This window comes from Diplodia corticola, assembly GCF_001883845.1.
Source record: "Diplodia corticola strain CBS 112549 chromosome Unknown scaffold11, whole genome shotgun sequence".
Lineage (NCBI taxonomy): Eukaryota > Fungi > Ascomycota > Dothideomycetes > Botryosphaeriales > Botryosphaeriaceae > Diplodia > Diplodia corticola.
The window spans coordinates 536,759-559,615 of NW_017971490.1; the positions used below are offsets into that span (position 1 = coordinate 536,759).

Here is a 22,857-nt window from a genome sequence, read left to right on the forward strand (position 1 = left end):
GAGGGCGGCGAGAGGCGGCGAGAGTGTGGTAAAAAATGGTTGATACTTTAGCGGGCGTAATATCTTGCAATAATGCGATGCGATTTTGACAGGCTTCCAATGATGAGAGGGCGTCGGGTGGTGATGCTGGTGATGTGATTTTCTGTGGGCGCAGATCGATCGCACAACAGCCGAGCCCCACCTTCCCACAACTGACAACACCTCCATCGTGCCGTCTCTTCACTCACCCCCTCGCCCCCAGCGCCGACCAATCGAAGGTGGACGCTTGGCGTGTCGGATACTGGCGATGCTCAGTTGCCGGATCGGACTGCGCCGCGCGGCCTGAGCGCTCGCTCACGAGGATGGAGGACGAAGGCTCCGTCGTCGCAGGCGGCGCGTCATGGGCCTTCGGCGCTTCGGCTGGCTAATGGCAGCTGCAGCCATGGCAACCTCACGATTCGGCTGAACCGCCTTCGGTCCAATGCGCGGCACGTGCAAAGTGGTTGCCTCAATGCCTCTTCCGGAGCAGGGTCCTTTCGGTACTTGGGCACGGCCAACTGCCGGTGGGGCTCACCACGCCGAAGCTTTATCAGCCCCGAATTTTACGCTTTTTCTTTCTCCAATCCAATCCCAAGTCTCCGACCAGCAAGCCAGAATGGGTCTTCCTACCGGTGTTTACAGAGCCGACCACGTCGGCTCGTGGCTCAGGCCCAAGCAGGTCCTCGACGCCCGCCGAGACGCCGCCGAGGGCAACATCTCGCGCGAGCAGCTCCGCCACATCGAGGACGAGTGGATTGAGGGCGTCGTGACCAAGCAGGTTGAGAACGGCCTGCTGTCCATCACCGATGGCGAGTTCCGCCGCGCCTACTTCCACCTCGACTTCCTCGAGCAGCTCAACGGCGTCACCGTCACCCGCCAGATCAAGTACGGCGCCCCGCCCGTCCTCAGCGTCACCGGCAAACTCGAGCACGCCCGGCCCATCCAGGTCGATGACTTCAACTTCCTCGAGAACTCCATCGCCAAGAACAAGCCCGTCGGCGCCACCACCAAGGTCGCCATCCCCTCGCCCACCATGGTCCACTTCCGCGGCGGCCGTGCCGGCATCGACATCAACTCCTACCCCGACCTCGACCTCTTCTTCGACGACCTGGCCCGCGTCTACCAGGAGGAGCTCGACCTGCTCTACAAGGCCGGCTGCCGCTTCGTCCAGCTCGACGACACCAACCTCGCCTACCTCTGCGACCCCAAGATGCGCCAGGAGGCCGAGGCCCGCAACGAGGACCTCAAGACCCTGCCCAAGAAGTACGCCGAGCTCATCAACGCCGCCATCTCCAAGAAGCCCGCCGACATGAAGATCGGCATCCACCTCTGCCGCGGCAACTACCAGTCGCAATGGTTCGCGTCCGGCGGCTACGAGCCCGTCGCCGAGGTCCTCTTCAAAGACCTCAACGTCGACGCCTACTTCCTCGAGTACGACGACGCCCGCTCCGGCGACTTCGCCCCGCTGCGCTTCCTCCCCGAGCACAAGGTCGTCGTCCTCGGCCTCATGTCCTCCAAGAAGGACGCGCTCGACGACAAGGACGAGATCGTCAAGCGCCTGCACGAGGCCGCCGCCGTCTGCCCCCGCGGCCTCGACCAGCTGTGCCTCAGCCACCAGTGCGGCTTCTCCTCCACCGCAGAGGGCAACAGGCTCTCCGAGGAGGAGCAGTGGGCCAAGATCCGCCTCGAGGTCGAAATCGCGAAGCAGGTCTGGGGCGATGACCTGTCCAAATAAATTCCGACGGGCGCTGTAAAAAAACGACCTTTTTTTTTTTAATCTAATTCTCGTTTTGTTTTTATAGCGGGTGGTGTGGTGTGTGTGGTCGAAGTGGCCGCGATTGCATTTACAACGGACGCTTTTCACGGGGAAAAAGCAAAAAGTTTCAACGACTGAGTATAACGCATTTGTTTACGACGAGAGATATCCCGAATCAACTTCGCGAATCCACGTATCTATTGGATAGATCTACTTGGATGCCCCGGCAGAGCAGCTAGCCGTCACTTGCCGTAAAGGAAAGAAATTAAAACAAGCTCTCTCAAACCGCAAAAAAGCTCTCCCTTCAACCTCGTGACGTGTGTGTGACATGTTGGCTTACGACATACATTGCAGCTTCCTCATATCGCAGTAGAAGGGTTGGTTGTCGTTGTGGTGGCGGTGGTGGTGGGGAGAGCGACGAAGGACATGGACATGGGCGTGATGAGGGTGAAGGTGGTGAAGCGGGACGCGTCGTTGCATAGGTGGAGGGGTGGGAGTGGGGGGAATAGGATGAAAGAGGTGGAAGATCGGAGGGCGTGTCGTTCTTGCTGATTTTAATGGTGATGGTGGTGTTGTCGTTGTTGTTTGTTTGTTTGTTGTTGTTGTTTGTTGTCGTCGTTGACGACGTCGGATGAGGACGAAGGGCGGGATGATGGCGGACTCTCCTGTGAGGTGGTGCTGTCGTCTGGAGTGCAGTTTTCCATGGAGGAGATTGACTCTGTCGAAGGAGTGCGGCGTAGATATGTGCGCGGAGGGGTGGGTTTTGGAGACGCGCAAGGCCCGAGGCCGCGGCTTTTGACTTGGACGGTGAGTTTTGTCATTTTGTCATCCCATCCCCTTATCTGGCGTTGAAAGGTGGGTGTGTGTTCGATCAGCCGGGACTGAATCACAATAAGGGCCGATTTATTGGAAGAAGCTGGGCATTATTGCCATTGCCGACGCTGTCGGACGGGACTATATCAGCTCAGTGTTGGTTGATGATCGCAGAATCTTCAGCAACGTGTCACCTTGTACAACACCCTTGTTGGGTGCCCCTTCTTTCGTTCACTTATATAAATCACCCGTAGTAGTAGCGTATAATGAAACATCCAGTCGACCAGTTTCTTCCTGTGCCCGCCTGCGATCACCGCCTGACAAAGAGTGATATCGGCAAGGGGCATCAAGGGTGGTGGAAGTCATGATATCATGGTGTTGAGCGCCGTTTTCAGCTGATGATGACGTCCATCAAACAACGATCATGTGATCCGTCGTTATCTGATACTCAGTGTTACACCAAAGAAATGCGGTGTTGTTGTTGTTGTTATTGTCAGAGAAGATGTAAGGGCTAAGCGCGTCACGTTTTTCTTAAGCCTGCGATGACGCGACCATGACCGAATCCCTTGCTTCACGTCTAGATGGTATCAAGTTGCGTCTGGCTAACGAAAGATCAAGATCGGTCAATCTGAGAGCCCCACGGAAGTGGGTTCTGCGCATATACAGATTTCGAAACAATCCTTTGTGTGCACTGCCATGTCAATCCCAGGAATTGCGAACGCAAGTCAAGAACAATTGACACTCCCTCTACACTGATTCCGCCGGCTGCAACAACACCGCTTGGATTAACTGATAAAGTAGCCGATTACACCACCGCGCGAGCACCCATACTTCCTGCGGTGCTCTCAACCATGTAAGTGTACATGCACATCAGTAATATATCAAAGCTAATCGCACCTGCCTTTCCAAACGCAACCAAACATGCTCTGAGCAAACCATGATGGACATAGACACTGGAGAAGAACCAAAGACCCAAGCGCAACGAGAGACATCCCAAGATACCAAAAGTAACATATTGACTGCAGTCACAACTCAACAAAACGTGCCGAATCCTTCTTCAGACCATCAGCGAAAGAGCCCGTTCCGGCGGAATTTTTCCAGAATCGCTTCGCCTTCCTCAATGTCTTCTGGCGTCACTGCGACTCGTCAGCACATCAAAGCTGTCCAGCAACAACACTTCGAAGCTCACTCGTCAAGCCATACGAAGACTGAAACGCGGCCCTCGAGCCCCACTGGCTCCTGATGAACTCGTTCCTCGGCGCCGGCAACCTCTTCGCCGGCGGCATCGACGCCCTCGCATTCGGCGGCGCCGAACTCCTCGGACCGAGCGGCTGGCGCGCACTCGGGCCCGAGTACGGCCTCGAAGGCTGCATGGTCGGCGAGAGCGGCGACGCTCCCTGGGCGAATGCAGGCGCCGCCGCGGCAGCGCCCCCTCCGACGTGGATGCCGAGCAGTTTGACGAAGTCCTCGACGGTGATGTTGACGACCCTCTTGGCCAGCAGGCGGCGCACGAGGGCGGGGTCGGTGCGCGGATTGGCCTCCTTGAGGCGAGCGATGACCTGCAGGGCCTCGGCGAAGCCGTTGATGGCCCTGAGCACCGGCTGCTGCTTGATCCAGGCGTCGCAGTACGAGGCGGCGGCCTCGTCGTCGGTGAACTCGTTGTCGAGGTAGAGGCGGTCGGGGACGCCGTCGAGGCGGAGCGTGGGCAGCCCGCCCGAGTTGGGGAACCACATGATGTTGCGGTCGTTGACGTCGTAGCCGAGGCCGCTGCGGTGGTCGATGGCGGTGCCCGAGTGGTTGAGGCGCTTGAGCGACAGGCTGTTTGCCTTGCGCGTGGGCGCGAAGAGCACCTCGCCGAATGGCAGCCGCAGCGTCTGCCCGTCCTTTAGCCTCACCGGCAGCCTGATGGTGCCGATGCCGACCGCCACGTCGCCCGTCTTGCCGAAGCGCGTGTGCATCGGGTTGAGCTCGATCTCGTCGAAGGTTGCGTACAGGCTGCGGTTGTTGCAGATGTGGTGCCATCCTTGGGGAGCGAGTACCCAAGCATTGGGGTTGAGGGCAGGGAACCTGGCGCTCTCCTGTCCCTCGCCCGTCAAAGTTTCGGGCCTTGTCTCCTCACCATCGTCGATGTCATATGCCTCGATGTAGCCGATGAACTCCTCCATCTAACGTCTGCCTCGGACAACTGCCAGTGGTCAGTGACTGCAGTCTGCCCGTAGCAGGATGAGCATACATGTAGGTCAACCAACCAAAGATGTGTGTATGCAAGAGCCAAATGGAGTGTACCGTTCTCAAGTATCCAAGATGTAGGGACCAAGGGCCAGATCTCAGACGCTGGAGACGAGGGGGGAGTCGATCAGGGTTAAGTTGCGTTGAGAGAGTCTATGGAACTGAGCTGTCACTAGAAGTGTGGAAGCCACTAGGGTGCATGGTGGAAGGAGCCAGGCCAGCAGCTGTCTTTCCCAAAATAAAGCCACAGAGCCGTCACTGCCTAAAAGGCCATCTCTACTCGTTACCCAGTTCGTAGCTCTCCAACATGCTGCGAAGCCTCCGATTCTTCTCTTTCAACCACTCCATTTGCTGCTCCAGGCTCCACTTCTCTGTCGCCAAATCTTCAATCCGTTTGTTTAGAAATCGGACTTTGGAGTCAGCTAACTTCGGAGCTGCTTCATTCCCGTCTTCGAAGCCCCCTGACTTCTGTTAGCTACTTCACCGGCTCGATTCTCTCGTCTTCTCCACACCAGCACCTCAAGCCTTACCAATAGTCCCGGCTTTTAACCTGGTAGCCGCTTCCTGGCCACAAACGAAGATGGCCGGTATATCATAATTTCTGTAGAATCCGCTGCAGGGCTTCTCTCCATATCCGCTCTCCTCCCATCGGTCCTGCACCTCCGGAATGGGAGTTGATTTGGTAGCAACTCGTCCAAGATTATCAAAGGCGGTCCAGAAGTGAGATTCTCTGAGCAGCCCGTCATCAATTTTACGGTGCCATTTGACCATGTCTGCGATGCATGAAAGGCCGAAGATGATTCCTCTCATGGATGCAGCGCGCTCAGGGATGGTGTCTTGGCTGGCGTTTTCTGTCATGGTGGAATGGAAGCTGCAGAGCTCTTGATCCGATAAATCCGTAGAGAAAATAGAGACGGCAAGTTGCATGCACGACTCTGTTGGGGTAGCATGGTACCTTTTAAATGCTTAGAGAAAGCTTCGCTGTCGATACTGATGACACTCTTGCTGTACACCTGGCGGCATGACTCTATTCAATACTTTTGAGTTTCGACTCGAGCACGCTGGCGTTGCGTCGCAACATCGGAAAGCGAGATCTGTTGCCATGTCAGCCCTCGGATATCCAGAGCTACTGACGATCTGAGGAACTTAATGGATGAGATTCAAACAAACGACACTCTTCGAACAGATATCATTTCCCTTATGTCTCGATGAATTTTCTCAGATGCTTGCGCCAGCCTTGACCCCAGTCGAATGCCCTTCCGGAACACCTCTTAGTTCTCTTAGCCTCTCTACCAGCCCTGGCAGCACGGCATCCGAACTTTCCGCGCTCCTGAAACCCCATCTACCGTCGTTGTCTGCTGGTATGTCTTCAAAAAACGCCTCTTCTCCTCTCACACCCCCCATATTCAGAATGCCAATCGGCATGCCCTGCTCCTTCGCCCTCTTCACCAGCCGCCACGCCGAATAAGTCGCCAAACTGCTCCCAACCACCAACAACCTGCTCGCCCCATCAATCATCTCCTCCGCCCCGCTCTTCACCGCCTGCGGTATGCTCTCCCCAAACATGACCACCGCCGGCTTCAACACCCCCGCCGCCGACCCCTCCACCACCGCGCCATCGGCATCCACCTCCACCCTCCCATGCGCCTCGTGGCCCCCCTTCTCCAAACACACCGGACACGCCGGATACCTAAACGTCTGATAATCCACCCCCGGCACATCCACATCGCCATCCGGATTCGTCTTCAGCCCCATCCGCCTCCGCTCCTCCGGATTCTCCGTCGACAACGCCCCGCTCGCCAGCATCTCCCCCAAAAACGCCTCCCACGCCGGATTCAGCTTCGCCAACCGCCGCTGAAACTCCGCCCGGTCAAACTCCCGCCGACACGACAAGCACACGCACGCCCGCAGATACCCGTGCAGCTCCACCGTCCGCAGCCCCGGATGCGCCACCCCGTGGAACGAGTCCACATTCTGCGTGATGACGCCCGCCACGACTCCACCTGCACCTCCTTCCCGCAACCCCCCCAGCGCCGCGATGGCCCCGTGCGACGCGTTCGGCCGCGCGGCCGCCAGCGTCGGCCAGCCGAGGAAGCTGCGCGCCCAGTAGCGGCGGCGCATGCGGTGCGAGGCCGCGAACTCGCCGTAGTAGACGGGCCGGTAGGTTTTGTTGAGGGTGTAGGTGCCGTGGGGCCCGCGGTAGTCGGCGAGGCCGCTGGCGACGGAGATGCCGGCGCCGGTGAGGACGACGGTGCCGGCGTGCTGCCGGGCGTCGCGGCGCGCGGGGGACGAGGACGACGACGAGGGCGAGGGCGAGGGCGAGGCGTGCGGGCGGAGGTGCGGCGATGGTGGGGCGGTCAGGAAGGTTGCGAGGGCGGCGATGGCGCCGGGGGCGGTGCGGGCGCTGGGGGGGAGGATGCGCGGGGCCGGCAGGGGGTCGGTGTAGGGGATGCGCATTATTGGCATGGTTGGGGGTTGTTGGAGGAGGAGGAGGGTGATGGTGATGATGATGATGCTGCCATGGTCTGGTGGACGGGCGAGGCGGAGGAGAGAAGAAGGAAAAAAGTGGTTGTATGATGGTGGTGCATAAGTTTCGCGGCGAATCGGAGAGCTGGGTGCTGCCGATAGCTACGGAGCTTCCATGCCACATGTGCGTCATCGATCCTGGAGGTCAATCGGGAATTCAATTCGCCGACAAAGAAGTGTGAGCCTTCCATGCACTAATAGACGCCTAGTTCTCTTTTACGTTGGCACGTTGGTACTAAAATCGCTCCTACGAGTCAGAGTTGCTCGAATGTTGTTAGATATCTTGCAAGTTTCATAGTGCTCAAACACTACTTACGCTCTAGGCCAGCCATCTACTCTACTATACCGATATTTAAATTAGAGATTATTTGTACACGTGAATCATATCCTCCGAAACGCGTTTGACGTCGTATGCCGAAATGCGTGTTCTGCGTCGACGGGATACAGAAGCTTAGTTAACCAGCCAGCCAGCCAGCCAGCCAGCACATTGCTGCGCCAATACCTCAGCATGGTCTCCGTTGTCATCGGTGGACATTACTGAACACGGCCGCTGGACAGACATTTGCACAGACAACAAGAACGAGTAGCAAAACCGTTTCGTCCGGCTTCTCACTTCCCAGCCTCCTGCTCAACCGGTTTCCCTTCTCCACCCTGCGTCACTCCCCCCACTTCCATAGTACTGGCAACCGCAACTTTCGACGCCTCATCCTCCAACTCCTTGGTCTTCTGAACTGTCTCCTCACTCGACCGAATTGCCCCGGTCTTTTCCGAGTTGATTTGGCCACTTTCCAGTCTCTTGCGCAGCTCCTCAATCTCTCTTCTCTGATCCATCATCTTGCGGTCCCTCTCCTCATCCTTCCGCTGCAGGAGCCTGATGTACTCAATCGCGTTTTCGACTGTGCTTGCCTTGCTATTGCTCTGCCGCTCTTCCTTCTTCTGAGCGCTCTCCTCAGGGCTCGCGTTACTTGCAACAGGAGCGCATGCGCCGGAATCCTTGGGTTTGATCGTGGGGCTCGGAATAAGAGATTGCAGCTCTTGAAGAGCGATGTTGATGCGGTTACGGCGACCCTGCTCAGCAATCTTATGTGAAGTACGTTTTGACGTCAGATTCGTGGACAAGGCTTCTGGATATGAAACTCCAGGAACATGCGTGCCTTCCAAAATGTGTTGATAGTTAGATTTGGACGCAAGCAAAAGGGCATGCGTATCGTCCGACGTAGTTGCTGGAGGAAGGTAAGCGTATGTACCAGATGTGTCGTCAAAGAAGAGTACCTACCTCCTTCGGGAAGCAGAGGCTTGATGCTTGGACTGATCTTCGGTCGAAGTGCAGGGCTCACCAAGGCTGAGCCAACACTGCCACGCTTTTTGCCACCCCGTCCTGCAGGCTTCATCTCGGGTTTCTTAGTGCCTGTTATGTTTGGCGACGCCATGCCAGCAATGGAGGGGCTAACGGTTGCCGACGGTAGGACCGATCCAGAAGGTGTACTAAGAGGTCCGAGCTTCGGCGTTTTGCGAGCAGGCATTCGTGGTGTCGATTGGTCATCATGAATAGTTGTATCCACCCTCGATATGCCAGGACGAGAGGGATCAGCTGTCGACGCAGCTGGTTCCGGAAGGGCAAAGTCATCATTGATTGGCTGAGTACTTCCTTGTGGAATGAATGAAGGAGTCCCTGATTGTGAGTTGGGCTGCGATCTATTCTGAGGAGAAGGCTGGAGGCGCATGAGTGAGGCTGGCGTGGCGGGGCACATCTGCTGGCCTTCAATAGTGGGCTGCGGTTGCTCGCCGCTGTTGGCGGCACGTATTGAAGGAGAGGCTGTGACTGAGCCCGGACGAGGCGGAGGTCTCATGAGGGCCTCTGACAATGGTTCTGGTGATATCGACTCCGCCTCTGAACCGTCCCTACTCGGCAGAAGTCCCATACCACCAGGCACAGGCCGAGATGAAGGTCCCGACTGATGTACTTGCTCCAATAGATCGCTGACCTCTTTAGGAGGAATGATAGAGGACAAGGTTCCTTTTTTCCTGTGGCCGTGGCTTTGTGGTTTTACTATCGGCGATTGTCTGATCCGTGCCGTGGACCCAGAGGATCGAGTAGATGCCGCGCTTCTTTTGTTCTTTAACTTCCGATTCAGCTCGTGCTGCTGGGTTTGCTCGCCCAGCATGTCCACATCGAGATCAATTGGCGACGTTGTCAAAGAATTTTCCGCGGTATGTGATTGGGAGAAGTAGGCTTGGTGCCCGCCGCGGCTGTTTTGAGCGTCCAGTGCGGGTGATGTTAGAGGACTGAAGTATGCGCCAGGAACCGTGAACTCGGGTTGCACTTGGAAAGAGGAATCGTGGGGTGTCACGGCCGGAGATACTAACGGAGTAAACTACCTCAGAGTTAGCAGGGAGCCACGGCAAATGCAAAGAAGCGCCATACCACATCTTCTTTGCGCAGGCTGTAGCGCTGATCTAATATGGCGCGCGTCTGGGGATCCAGGTGATGCATGTAGCGTGTAGCGTCGCCGTGCATTTCCACACTATTTGGCGTTGGAGGAACAAAAGCGCGCGGCTGCATGGAGTGGTCATGCGGGGCAGAGAAGTTCTGCTGCTGGCTCTGGTGATGGGAGTGGCTGTAGGCGCTCTCAAAGGAGAAGTCGAAGAGGCTGCTGGTATCCGGCACGGTGCTTGGCGACTGCAGCGATTGCTGCTGTTGTGTGCTGGAGCCATCGTCCTGGTTCTGTGGCTGGATGGCGCCGGACGGCGGCAGATGCTGGGAGTCGAGCGAGTCGGCGAGGGCAGAGAGCTGGTGGTCACTGGGTTGCGCTTCGCCGTGGTCGTAGAAGGGGATGTCGAGGTCAATGTCACCGAAGTCGAGCAGGTCTTCGAAGTCGTGCGGCATGGCCATGTTGTCGAGAGACTGGGACCACTGGGATTGATGCATGCTGGCTCGAGGCGTGGAGTCGTTACGCTCGAGAAGCACAGGTCGCACGAAGCACGAACCCCCACGCAGACTGGGGAGCGGGATGTCGTCACGGCTGGGGAGTCTTGGGCATCGGCATTCGGTTTGCGCTCGAGATGAGCGCAGGCTGGAGGTCGGCGGGCGCTGGGGCTCTTGTGGAGCGCCGTCAGGGTATCAGCGCGGAGCGGAGGGAACGAAGAGTGCCGCCGTGAAAACGAGGTGGCCCCAGAACGCGCAAACGGCTAGGTAGCAAAATTGGAGCAGGGAGCCCGTGGCTGCAGTGTGGGTGCTGCACGCAAGCGTGGGCCTTGGGCCTTAGGCCCTGGAGAGCTTCTCCGCCGCGCCTTAACTTTTTTTTTCCTTCCCTTCTCGCCAGGCGCCGGCGGGGAGGGGTGCCGGCCTATCAGACTCGGCGCTCGGCCCTTCGAATCTTCGACAGCTCGCTCGAGTCGTGAAGCACGTTTGGAGATTGGAGTTGTGGGTCTGCGGCAAGAAGATGAGCCGCAGCGGATGCATGCACTGCTGACGCTGCCACGCCTCAGGTAGGCTGTGATCAGCTGGGCAGCTGGGCAGCCGGGAGACGACGGCCACGCGCACGCGTAGATGGTGGTTGCGAAATCGAACTGAAAATGCCGTGGGCGCGGAGAAACAGCCACACTAACTGCCCTGATTTCCCGGATTCCGCCGACCGCGCTCGCGTCAGCCAAGATCCTACTCCTGGCTGATATCTACACTGTCGCTGGGACGATAAGCCGTGGCGTACGTACACAGTAAACGGCTCCTCCAGCGGTCGGTTTGCTGGCCGTAGGGCTGCGTCACAGGCGGGTGACAGAGAAGCCGACAGTTCTGCTTTTACTGAGGGGAGAATGTCTCGTTCGTTCCAAGGTTGCGCGTGGCGCTGCCTGCCTCTCCGCGGAACGGTCGAGCTCTGGCGCGCACTGCTCGCTGACGAATTCTTTTTGGCAATCTTGTCGACGCATCAGGGTACGTCAGACGTCAAGACGCTCAATCCGGGAAAAACAGGTCATGATCGATGCCTTTCTGGACTCTGTTCTTCACCTGACACAGCAGTCGCCAGATCGTGGGACGTGGTCGATGAGTGCTGAACCGTTTCCCCCGAAACGGCGCAGGTCCACCTCCGGCTGCCCCGCCTCGCCTACAGAACGGCAGCGATCCCGGCATGAAGTTTCATGAGACATGGGCTCGCAAATCACCACCCGTTTTCACGTGGCTGGAGCCCACGCGAGCCGCGAGTGTATTCCTGTTGCCGGGCCACCGTGCCTTGACTTAGGTGCCTGCTCATGAGCACATCGACAGGTAAACTTTGCGACACAATCAGCGCTTTGCGCCGCGAGGCTGAACAGTAGCCGGCCGGCCGCGCGCCGCGATCGGCACGGACGTGCGGGCGTGCGGGCGAGGGCGCTATACTTAAATGTGGACGAACATGTCGGGATTTGGAAGTGGCCGCGACGAAAATCATGACAGGGACGACCATGGACCACGTCGAGAGATGATGAGAGGGCCTCCGCGCTTCTTACGCGCGTTCCACTTCTCGTGCGCAGCATTGCAGTACGCAGGCCTCGCATCCTCGCACCCGCTCGCTTGCGAAGCTCTCTCCTGCGCGCCGCGCCGCAAGCTTTTGCACGCTATGCTAGGGTCGGCCACGGGGAGATTAAACTTGTCGATGAGCCCCGCAACGCCAACCGGCTTGCTGAACGCGTCTGCCTGCAGCGCTGAGCTGCGCGAGCCGGGCCAGAGGATGAAGGTAGACGGGAAGTAGAAAAACGTTCGGATGGTCAAGCGGACCAGGGGGTGTCTGCCGCCGTCTGTCCGCCCAGCCGGATGAGATAGCTGGTGGACGTGCGGCCGGGCCCTGTTGCTTGGTTGGACTTCCCCTGTCAGGACCCCAGCCGGGCCAGCTGCGGGCCTCCGGAGCACGGTCTCACCTCTCGCGCGGCAGGCCACCGCTCCTCGCTCGACACTGGGCAAGCCTCCGACTAACCCGGCCTATCAAGCTCCGTGCTCCAAGCCAGCCAAATGCGAGGCTGCAAGGCAGCGCGCCTCTCCTTCTGCACCCAGCGATCGAGGCGGTTTGACCTGCATTCCGGCCAGGTCGCGCGGAGGCCACGCTGGGAACCTGGCCTCGGCTGCAGCTCTTTTGTGCGCGCAACGGCCATGAGATAACGTGCGCAAGCTGTCTGAAACCTGGAATGGTGCCGTCCAGTGCCGCCTCCCCTTGCAGCAGGTGGAAATGCGCAATTTGCTAGTCTGTGTGTCACGTGAGTGGCTGTTTGATTTCGCTATCGCTGCGAGGAGCTGGTCGCCATGTGCGCCACAAAGCCAGCCTCATAATTTGAGTTTGGCGTCTCTGGGAGCGGAGGCTATAGCCAGGATGCGCCTCTAATCCACCGTAAATGCCGCCGGGTCGTCACCAGGGGGAGAGGAGTAGGGAGCGTGAATTGCGTATAATGATATGATTTCGTTTTGAAGTATTAGCACGAACGGCAGCGTGGAGGAATAGGAAACTGTGCTGCAGCAAAGAAAAAGGTCTTTCATCACTTTTGGACCAGAGCCGCCGCCGCCGCCCTCCCACGCTAAACCCGCGATAGCCAGCTGGAGAAACACTTGCCAATCCTAATATACAACCGTCTTTCGGGATACAGTGATATCGGTAATAAAAAAAAGAAGTGCTGGACCTTGATCGAAAGACCCAGCTGTCGGCGCCCATGCGGGTGTGTATTAACCGAGAAGAAGAAGCAAAATGCCGTGAATCAAGAACTCTTCAAAACGCCGTCGAGGAAGAAGGGAATTGTAGGGGGGTATGAGTGTCGTCGTTGTCCTGGCTACATAACTATGCAGCAGCCGTTCGATTGTTGCGGCGCATACGGGTCATCACGCTTGTCGACCTGCCATCATTGGTTCAGCTGAAGCCCTGACAAATTGCTCACAAAGCGGGGGTGGGCGCATACCGTTCCCCATCTTGATGGTACCATGAAATCCTTGGGTTCCTTGTCCGTGAAGTTGATCAAGCTGGCGGGCCTCTGTTAGCGACGAATGCGACGCGACGACGCGAGCGACAGCGCGACTTACTCCATCGCGGCCTCAGACACGGGTATCCGAGAGCGGTTGAGATCCTCCTTCAGCCTCGTGTTCAGCTCCGTCAACCGCCTCAGCTTGAGCTCTGCCATGCTCTGCTTCTTCGACTTGCCGTCACCAACATTGCGGGCCTCGTATGGGGTAGACATCATGTTCGCCGGGACGGGTGGATGGTATTAGTGCGCCGGTCGAGGGTGGGCAGCGTGAAAACGAGATCGCGAGGGTGAGCGTCTGTGGCGGGTGAGCATTGGCATTGGATGCGATGCAACATGGTGCGACGTACCTGCGTGTGCAGGGTGGGCGACGACGAGGAGTAGCCGGCCGACAAAGCCGCGGCGTCTCGGGGCAGTCGCGGACACGCGCGGGTTGGCAGAGGACGAGGAAGGAGCGGCGCTGGTGAGGAGAGGCGAGAGGGAGCGTGAGGGGATCGAGGTAGACGAAGCCGCGGGGGGCGAGCGACTGCGGTCGGGAGCACACAATGGTTCGGTGGTGATCGTGAGTCCCAGCTGCTAGGAGCTTGCAAAGGAGAGGCTCGGCCAGGAGAAGGTCGCTCGCTTGGGCCAAGGGCGGATTCGCAGCAGAGGCGGCGCTAGGCCCGAAGCATCCGGTCTAGCGGCCTTTCTTCACCCGCTGCCGATCGCAACAGCAGGGCGTTATTGGCGCCCAACTGGAACTGCTGGCGATTCCATCGACCTCCCACGGCGCAGAACCAGGTGCCCGCGGCTTCCCTCCCGGGGCAGATTGATCCATGAAGCGATCCTCGTACCGCCCGAGATCCGGCGCGCCACCAGCAGGAGCAAAGGGTAGTTCCTGTGTCCAGGCGTCTGTCTCAGTGCAAGGAGGGCTGCATTGGGCCGTCGGCGAGCAGACATAAGCAGCCAGGCCTGCACCTAACGGCTCTGTACCCTTGCGCAGCGGCCTTCAGCTCGGCGCTCGACAAGACGTCCACAGTATGGGTGGTCCAACTCTTGCTACTGCTCCCGCCGCCGCCCGCTAGCGCTGCCAGGTGCCATGCCGGGTGAACGCTTCCCGTCCGCGGCTGTCCTTGTGACGGCTTTGAAGCCGGGTGGACCGCAACCTTACTGGGGCGCGACTACGTCTGGTGCTGTCGCGGCCCGGCGTCTGCTTCGCCGACGGCGTGGTGATCGCGGGTGCAGTGCAGTCTGTCGCACATATTCGTTGGCTGCCTTGGACAGTGCTAGCCGGCACGAGCAGCTGCAACCCTCACCAGTATTGCCGTTAGCTGCGCTGTACCGGTGCGTCTCAAACAGGCTGCAGCATGTCAGACGCACCAGCGGCCCTGCTGACTCACTTTCTGCAGAGGTGATGTGATTGTTCGCGCTGTGCAGCTGGATTCGTGGCGCACCACTGGTGTCCCGTTCCATGTGTTCCTTCCATGGGGATACCTATGCCCCCGGATTAACAGCGCGCCGAAGCTCCGGGGTGTGTGCGGTTTTCGGGTAACCTAACCTAACCACCAAAGATTCGAACTTTGCCTGCACAAGCGACGCTCTGGCTGCTCGCGACCGGGACTCCACGCAGCAAGCACCAGCCAGCCGCACATAGCGAAACAGCTTGCCCATCATGCCGCCGCCACCGCACAGCAGGCCGGAGAATGTGCTCAAGGCAAGTGCCTATCGTGCGCTTTGTGCGCCGACCCGCCTCGCGTCACCGTGCTTGTCTTCGACGCGCAGGCGTCCCGCGTCCAACCCTACTAATATGGTGTCTCTCTACAGCGCGCCCAAGAACTCATCGGCGTCGGCCAGCAACAGGCCGCGCTGGCCCTCCTGCACGAGCATGTCGTCTCCAAGCGCACCCGCAACAACCCTATCGCCTCCATCGAGCCGATGATGATTCAGTTTGTCGAGCTGGCTGTGGAACTTAGGAAGGGAAAGACCGCGAAGGATGGTCTGTACCAGTACAAGAACACCGCCCAGAACACGAACATTGGCACCATCGAGGTACGCATCCGAGTCTACGTGGCGGAGTGGGGCAAGGGCTAATATTGTTGGTATAGCTGGTTTTCAAGAAGTTCATCGAGCTCGCCGAGTCCAAGGTCACAACCGCCCAGGCCAAGGCCGATGAGGTCCAGTCGACCATCGAGACTGCCGCTACTCAACAGAACGTTGAGGATCTCGAGGCCTCGGAGACCCCCGAGTCCATCCTGCTCTCGACCGTTTCCGGTGAGCAGTCCAAGGACCGCACAGACAGGGCTATCGTGACGCCCTGGCTGAAGTTCCTGTGGGAGACCTACCGGACGGTCCTGGATATTTTCAAGAACAATGCCCGTCTTGAGATTATGTACCAGCAGACGGCCCACCAGGCCTTCCAGTTCTGCTCCAAGTATGCCAGGAAGACCGAATTCAGGAGGCTTTGTGAGCTTCTGAGAAACCACCTTCAGAGCGCTGCCAAGTTCTCGTCGCAGATGCACGCCATCAACCTCAGTGACCCGGACACCCTCCAGCGCCACCTCGACACTCGCTTTCAGCAGCTGAACGTCGCTGTCGAACTGGAGCTTTGGCAGGAGGCTTTCCGCAGCGTTGAGGACATTCACACCCTTCTTAACCTGAGCAAGCGCCCCGCTAAGAACGTCATGATGGCCAACTACTTCGAGAAGCTCACCAGGATTTTCCTCGTCAGCGAGAACTACCTCTTCCACGCTGCCGCCTGGAGCCGTTACTACAACCTCATGCGTGTTTCCGCTGCGGCTGTTGCTTCCGGCCAGAGCTCGAAGAAGGACAACCCGGCCGTTACGGAGGCTGACATGACCAAGGCTGCCTCGTTTGTTCTGCTATCTGCGCTCTCTATCCCCGTCATCAGCACTTCTCGCTCTCGTGGTGCTCTGGTGGACGTTGATGCGGCCAAGAACAGCAAGAATTCTCGTCTGACTAACCTCCTTGGCATGTCCGCTGCGCCCACCCGTGCTTCTCTCTTCAAGGACGCTTTGAACAAGGGTCTGCTGAAGAAGGCCAGGCCTGAGATCAAGGATCTTTACAACATCCTCGAGGTTGACTTCCACCCGCTTTCGATTTGCCAGAAGATTTCCCCCATCCTCACCCAGATTGGTGCCGATGCCGATATGCAGAAGTATGTCCTGCCTCTTCAGCAGGTCATCCTCACCCGTCTGTTCCAGCAGCTCTCCCAGGTCTACGAGTCTGTTGATCTCAAGTTCGTCTTGAACCTCGCTCAATTCCCTGAGCCTTTCCAGGTCAGCGCCGACACCATCGAGAAGTTCATCATGAACGGTTGCAAGAAGGGTGATCTCTCTATTCGCATCGACCATGCCTCCGGCGTCCTTACGTTTGACTCGGACGTGTTCTCCTCCGCGAAGGCCCTTCATCCCGGCTCCGCTGCTGGCTCGGCCGAAACCGAAGCTGGCTCGGTTCAGCGTCTCCAGAGCACTCCCGCAGAGATCGTCCGCTCGCAGCTCACCCGTTTGGCCAAGTCGTTGTACATCACCTGCCAGTACGTGGATCCCAGTTTCAACGAGGAGCGCCAGAAGGCCAAGGAGGCTGCTCAGGCTAGGGCTGCGGCTGGTGCGGAGCAGGAACACCAGGATGCTCTTGCAAGGAGAGAGGTTATCGAGCGCAAGAAGCAGACCGCAGCCAGCGTGCTTGCTCAGAAGGAGAAGGACGAAGCGACCAAGCGCAGGATCGCCCAACAGCAGGCCGCTGCTGCTGAGGCCCAGAGACTGGCCGAGGAGAAGAAGGCTCGCGACATGGCCCGTCTCAAGGCCGAACAGGAGCGCATCAAGCGCGAGGAGATTGAGAAGCAGTTGAACGAGTTGAAGAGCGGCATCAAGGGCGTCGATCTGGATCTCGAGAACCTCAACATTGATGAGCTCGACTCCGGCCGTATTCGTGCTATGAAGCTCGCCGCTCTCGAGAAGGAGAAGAATGAGATTGGCGAGAAGCTGCGCATTACCGGAAAGCGTATCGACCATCTGGAGCGTGCTTACCGTCGCGAAGAGGTCAAGCATCTTGCCGCAGACTACGATGAGCAGCGCAAGAAGGATCTTGCCGCCTACGAGAAGGCGAAGAGGGACACTCTTAGGGAGTCCAAGGAGAAGCACGACGAGGAGGTTTCCCTGAAGCACCGCCTGAGCCGTCTGGTGCCTGTTTACGAAAAGTACCGCAACCAAATTCAGGAACAGAGGAAGGCCGAGTTCGACAAGCGCAGGAAGGCCGCCGAGAAGGAACTCAACCAGAAGATGCAGGCTCGCGTCAAGGAGGCTCGCGAGCGCAAGATCAGAGAAAGTCGCGAGAGGGAGGAAGAGGAGAGGAGGCGTCGCGAGGAGGAAGAGAGGATGGCAGCCGAGGAGGACGAGAGGCAGAGGGAAGAGGAGGAGAGGAGGCAGAAGCTGCTGGAACAGAAGATCGCACGGGAAGAGGAGCGCAAGTCAGTAACATCCTATCCTTGCTCCACAACTTTCAGAAGACTAACAACTCTACAGGAAGCTCGACGAAGCTGCTGCCAAGCAGCGTGCCCGCGAGGCCGAGGCCGAGGCCAAGCTGCAAGCCAAGAAAGAAGGCCGTTGGGCTCCTCCTGCCCCTGCTGCTGCCCCTGCTGCTGCCCCTGCTGCTGCCCCTGCTGCTGCCGAAGAGCGTCCAAGCGCAGGCGGTCCTCCCCGTCTCGCCCTCGCCGGCAACAAGCCGTCATGGCGCGAACGCGAAGCCGCAAGGGCCGCTGGGGGTGCCGCTCCTGCCGAGGAAGCACCTGCTCCCGAGGCCGAGCCCCCCAAGCGCGGTGGATACCTTCCTCCCGCTCTCCGTGGCGCCGAAGGTGGTGGGTCTGGCTGGCGTGAGCGCGAGGGCAGCGGTTCTCGCGGCCGCGAGATCCCCCCCAGAGGAGATTCTGGATCTCCCGCTGCTTCCTCCGGCCGCTGGCAGCCGCCGGCGGCTCGCGGCTCGCCCTCATCGGGCAGCCCGGCACCGCCGTCTGGAAGCGGCTACCGGCCGCCGCACCTTCGTGGCGAGCCCAGGGAGCGCGACTCTTCCGATGCCCCTCCTCGTCCCGCCGGTGGTGCGTCTGACGGCAAATACAGGCCCGGCATGTTCGCATCTCGTAGGGGTTAAGTAATTTGGTTGGAGACTTGAGAGGCCCGTTGCTTTGAGCTGTTGCTCTTTTTTTTTTCTTATATATTAGTATGCTGGCACCATCACGTTTCCTTCCCTTTTCACGCTTTCGAAGGGTCTATGGACGACGATATGTGGCTCTCCTTTTTGAATGGCATACACGGAACAAAAAAGGGGACGGGGAAGGGAGGCGATGTGCTTGGATGAAGGTGGCAGATAAGTAGGGAGGGATGGAAGAGCATGACCTGATGAAACCTTTTACGGAAATTTTATCGGGGTCCTTTTCAAAAAATGGCAATGTCGTTAGTTTAGAGTCGACGTTGATCGCTCATTGGGATATCCAGTGACCGCCTCCCATAGGCTTGGAGATGTGATTACACTTTGACTGAACACGGACGAGGCTACATCGGAGTTGCCGTTTTCGATCGATTCCTTTGCGATTTGGTCAAGCCTTCCTATTGAACGCGCGATGGACGAGGTGCAATGATGTGAATGCTTTAAACAGTGGATTTTGGTTCCTCTAGTAATCTCTTACGGAGAGTGTGGGAGGTGGTGAGGTCATGGATTGAGGTGTAGGTCTAGCTCAACCGTTTTCTGCTTGCTGATCTCTCTCCAATCGCGGACCACGGTGACTTAGAGTCAGCCTCAAGCAAGTTTCGGAACACAAGCAAGACCATCTCGTAGGTCCGTCCGTGAGCGGATATTAACCATCTAAAACCGGTACCCGCTGCACGATTCCATTACCCTGGCGCTTACCAAGAACAAGGGAGTGACGGTGCCGTCGCTAGATTCGCAAATGGAGTTGGGAAAAGATCACCGAGAAAGAGCTTGTAGAAAAGAAGGTGTTGAAGTGAACATCACCGTATCCCAGTTACTTCGGGGGGGAGGGGGAAATGGTTGTGACCTGCTATGGGCGCACAAATCTCCATAACTCCAGTTGTATTACCAGAGCTCCAAGTTACTAAGTCTTGCAATATTTCGTATCTATGAGGTTTACTCCTTTAGACGGCGCGACTATCCTCTCATTATTCGTCATAATGTCTTCGTCGTCATCCTAATAGTCGACGAGGACCTCCATCTAAGCGGCTAGCCTTAAGCTTGTTAAAAAAAATTCAGCCAGAAGTTGATATCAGTTCACCCCTATACCGCGAAAGCAAACGTCTAACTATAAATGGTTGATGTAACGGTCATGCCCTGGCACAATGCGTTACCACCAGAACCTTAAGGCGGCAGGATCCGAGGGTTTGTAATCTATGGATTGCCTCGTTGGGAAGCTTGAAACGACGGCTGCAGTTCACCGGCTTCATTATTCCTGGTGTCACACTTCGGCTCTCGCACTGGGCTGGGGTGGGGCTGGGCGGGGTGACTGCGAGGCGAATGAGTATTAGCTGCTGGGGGGCGTTTTTTTTTTAATCTTTTTCTGTTCGGCTTCTTGGGACTACTTGTGGGTTTTCCTGCTGCTCCATCAACGCCAATATCTTTCTTGCGATGACACGAGAAGCAGTCTCGTAGGTGACAGGAGAGATCTCGTATATAACAACACTACTAAGAGCGGGGTGCTGATCTTTGCTTTGCGGGATGCTAACGTAGGACCGTATACTTCAAAAAGAAAAGAAAGAGAAAGAAAGGAAAAAGAAGAGCAAACGTCACAAGCCAAACACCCGGCATACAATCTCACAACACAAAGCCCCTCCCCAAGCAAACTCAATCATCCGTCATCCTCAACACGCTCAGATCCCCCCTCTCCTTTCTCTCCCTCTGAATCCACTCGACCCCCTCCAACAGATACGGCACGAACCTCGCCGGATTCTCCGTCGCCGGGAAATGCCCCAGTCCCTCCATGACCGTGTGCTTAGCGCCTGGAATCTCCTTGGCCGTCGCCTCGGCCACGTCGGGCGTCGTCGACCAGTCGTACTCGCCGGTCAGCATGTAGACGGGGCAGGCGGCGGTGTTGATCTTGGCCAGGCGGGCGCGGCCGTCCCAGCCGCCAAAGTAGAAGTCGAGGTCGCCGTGGAAGATGCCGTAGGCCTGGGCGGAGTACGTGTGGTAGAGGAGGCCCTTGTTGCGGGCGGGGGCGGTGGGGGACATCATGCCGAGGACGGACTCGGGGGCGAAGAGGGCGGCGTTGGTGGAGGGGGACTTGTCGTGGTGGAAGCGGGACATGGTGAGGCGGGCGCAGGCCTGCAGCGGGATGGTGCCGCCGGCCTTGACCTCGGCGTTGCGCATGGCGATGGCGAGGCAGGCCTGGCCGGCCATGGAGGCGCCGCAGATGATGGGCTTGACGAGCTGCAGCTTCGCCACCACCTGGGCGATGCAGCCGACGTAGGCGTCCTCGGTCGTCGTGTGCGCGCCCGGCAGGTAGCCCTGCGGCGGGAAGCTGCGGCCGTGGGCGGGCAGGTCGAAGGCGTACATGGTCAGCCGGTCGCGCAGCCGCCGGTCGTTCATCACGCCGTGGTACTGCCTGCTGTCCGACCCGGCCGTGTGCAGGAAGAGGATCGGCTGCTTGCCCACGCCCGACTTCTCGACGAAGATCTTGCAGCGTCCCCATCCCGGCGCTGTCACGTAGATGTAGCGCCCCGTGATGTAGTCGTCGTCCGTCTCGGCCGCGTCTTCGTCGAGTGGCGTGGGCCCGCAATGCGCATCGTGGAGGAGCTCGAGCGCCCGCCGCCAGACGTGGGCGTACTGCCCGAAGGCCTCTTGGTCGCCCGTCGCTTCGACACCCTGTTGCTTGATGTTCATGCCGTACATCCCTGTCGTTGTGAGGTCAGCGCGGTTCAGCGAGAGTTGTGAAGGCGCTTGCGCTTACCCCAGTAGCTCTGGTAAGGCATCTTGGGGACGGGCTTGAAGAACTCTTCCCATTGCTCCGGGAGTGCTACGAGAGTGAATTTGGCTTTGTCCGGGCTGCCCAGTTCGGCGCTCCCCTTGCCATTGGCAACGTTGACGAGGATTGTGGAATCATTGTCGGCAGACTTGATGCCGAATGTCACAGGATTGACAATGGCATCTGTGGTGGTGAATGCTCGGTACTGGCCGTCAGTCCCCAAGGCCTCGTTGAGCTTGCCGATGGTGCTCTCTCCTCCCAGGGCTTTCGGAAGGTCAGACCAGGCGTGGGCCATTATTTTATAGGTTCAATTGAGTTTGGAAGGATTGGAGAACCAAGAGCAGAGGATTCACTAGGAACACCGCAGGTGGGTAGTTCAAGAGGAATGATTGAGAGGCCAAGCAGGTTTTGTAACGGCCCGTCGACGTGTCGGATGAGAGGGGAAGCCAATGCATTATTAACTCAATCTGTTATTCCCTTGGCCCACTCGCTGACAAGACTGACTTGCAAGCGGCCAAGGGCGCTGTAGCCGCGGTGGACTGACAGCAGCATGGTCGCGATGACACGCCAGGCTTAGAGATGCGGGGAGAGGTCACTACTGCATGGATGCGGGGAAACGGCGCTAGGAGCCTCGTTGCCGATCACGTCGAGGGCCGGCGTACACCTATCGTTTGTCTGAGTTGCGCCTGTGGCCGTGGTGATTGGCTGGAAAGCCCATGTAGAGCGACGGTTGCGGCAGTGTGGAGTGACCGGAGAAGAGGAGACTTGACACGACACGTACCTTCCGGACGGCGCTGGATCATGCATCCCCTCACCCTTGTGCCCATCTTTGACCTCGCTCTTGTAGACCCCTCGAAGACCTGACGTCATCGAACGATTTCTCTGGATTCAATGTTGTAGAGGTGGAGATGGCTCTTTCGATGCGCCAAGACAGACTTGTGGACCGGCCACCATTCTGTATCTCGTTAGCACATTCGCTCTATCTATTCTTGTGAAGTTAGACTGTGTCCTGGAAATTTTCGAAGGACATTGCCATTGAATCGATTGCACCCTGTCGTTCGAATAAAGCTTGCGGTTGGCGGCATGGAGAACATGTTGACTCTCAGGGAAATAAGTTCTTCAGCCGTGGGGTCGCGTTCGACTAGTAGGTGGTTGATGTTCGAGAGGGACACAAGTAGTGGAACCGGACGCTCTGCGCAGGCCACCCTGGCCCCAGCGGGCGCCTTCCCTTCTGGACCTCTCCAGGCAACACGCCCCGTTTGGCAGTCGCGCTAGGCGAGGTCTTGGTCGCAAGTCATTCTTTCCTCCCTCACCAACCAGGGAGCACGTTCGATCTTGTGAATCTCGCCCTGCCTCCACGCACATCGCCTTGATCGCGCTCACGCCGCAAACAAGCCTCCAAAGACAAGAACAACCGGGCAGTCGGCGCTCCAACCAGCTCTTCGCGCAAAGCTCCAACCCACCTCTAGGTCTGTCCTACAGCCCGCTCACATGTAGCCCTACAAGATGAGCCCAGTGACTACCTTCCAGAATCTTGCCCAGCACCGCAACCTCTGCTGCCACCAACTCCCAGCAT

General features: G+C 58.1%; 8 protein-coding genes across 8 annotated transcripts; 2 read left to right on the top strand and 6 right to left on the bottom strand.

Moving 5' to 3' along the window:
- Positions 1-634: 634 nt before the first annotated feature.
- On the top strand, positions 635-1,753 carry BKCO1_11000168 (5-methyltetrahydropteroyltriglutamate-homocysteine methyltransferase; the record flags this gene model as incomplete). Its single annotated transcript, XM_020270353.1, has 1 exon — positions 635-1,753. The coding sequence occupies one exon, from the start codon at positions 635-637 to the stop codon at positions 1,751-1,753; it is 1,119 nt and encodes a 372-aa protein (XP_020132662.1).
- Positions 1,754-3,652: 1,899 nt separating this feature from the next.
- Positions 3,653-4,752, bottom strand: BKCO1_11000169 (copia; the record flags this gene model as incomplete). The annotated part of the gene is made up of 2 exons (XM_020270354.1): positions 3,653-3,723; positions 3,777-4,752. The coding sequence occupies 2 exons, from the start codon at positions 4,750-4,752 to the stop codon at positions 3,653-3,655; spliced, it is 1,047 nt and encodes a 348-aa protein (XP_020132661.1).
- A 340-nt stretch (positions 4,753-5,092) lies between these two features.
- On the bottom strand, positions 5,093-5,674 carry BKCO1_11000170 (uncharacterized protein; the record flags this gene model as incomplete). The annotated part of the gene is made up of 2 exons (XM_020270356.1): positions 5,093-5,277; positions 5,347-5,674. 2 exons carry the CDS (start codon positions 5,672-5,674, stop codon positions 5,093-5,095), a joined length of 513 nt encoding a protein of 170 aa, XP_020132763.1.
- A 360-nt stretch (positions 5,675-6,034) lies between these two features.
- BKCO1_11000171 (sir2 family protein) lies at positions 6,035-7,282 on the bottom strand (the record flags this gene model as incomplete). Its single annotated transcript, XM_020270357.1, has 1 exon — positions 6,035-7,282. The coding sequence occupies one exon, from the start codon at positions 7,280-7,282 to the stop codon at positions 6,035-6,037; it is 1,248 nt and encodes a 415-aa protein (XP_020132764.1).
- Positions 7,283-7,951: 669 nt separating this feature from the next.
- BKCO1_11000172 (hlh transcription factor) lies at positions 7,952-10,271 on the bottom strand (the record flags this gene model as incomplete). The annotated part of the gene is made up of 3 exons (XM_020270358.1): positions 7,952-8,565; positions 8,619-9,717; positions 9,768-10,271. 3 exons carry the CDS (start codon positions 10,269-10,271, stop codon positions 7,952-7,954), a joined length of 2,217 nt encoding a protein of 738 aa, XP_020132761.1.
- Positions 10,272-13,132: 2,861 nt separating this feature from the next.
- On the bottom strand, positions 13,133-13,537 carry BKCO1_11000173 (g-protein complex gamma subunit ste18; the record flags this gene model as incomplete). Its single annotated transcript, XM_020270359.1, has 3 exons — positions 13,133-13,195; positions 13,259-13,319; positions 13,380-13,537. 3 exons carry the CDS (start codon positions 13,535-13,537, stop codon positions 13,133-13,135), a joined length of 282 nt encoding a protein of 93 aa, XP_020132762.1.
- An 859-nt stretch (positions 13,538-14,396) lies between these two features.
- Positions 14,397-18,460, top strand: BKCO1_11000174 (eukaryotic translation initiation factor 3 subunit a; the record flags this gene model as incomplete). The annotated part of the gene is made up of 5 exons (XM_020270360.1): positions 14,397-14,641; positions 14,707-14,845; positions 15,122-15,346; positions 15,403-17,783; positions 17,839-18,460. The coding sequence occupies 5 exons, from the start codon at positions 14,397-14,399 to the stop codon at positions 18,458-18,460; spliced, it is 3,612 nt and encodes a 1,203-aa protein (XP_020132767.1).
- A 1,704-nt stretch (positions 18,461-20,164) lies between these two features.
- BKCO1_11000175 (alpha beta hydrolase fold family protein) lies at positions 20,165-21,576 on the bottom strand (the record flags this gene model as incomplete). The annotated part of the gene is made up of 2 exons (XM_020270361.1): positions 20,165-21,210; positions 21,267-21,576. The coding sequence occupies 2 exons, from the start codon at positions 21,574-21,576 to the stop codon at positions 20,165-20,167; spliced, it is 1,356 nt and encodes a 451-aa protein (XP_020132768.1).
- Positions 21,577-22,857: the final 1,281 nt, after the last annotated feature.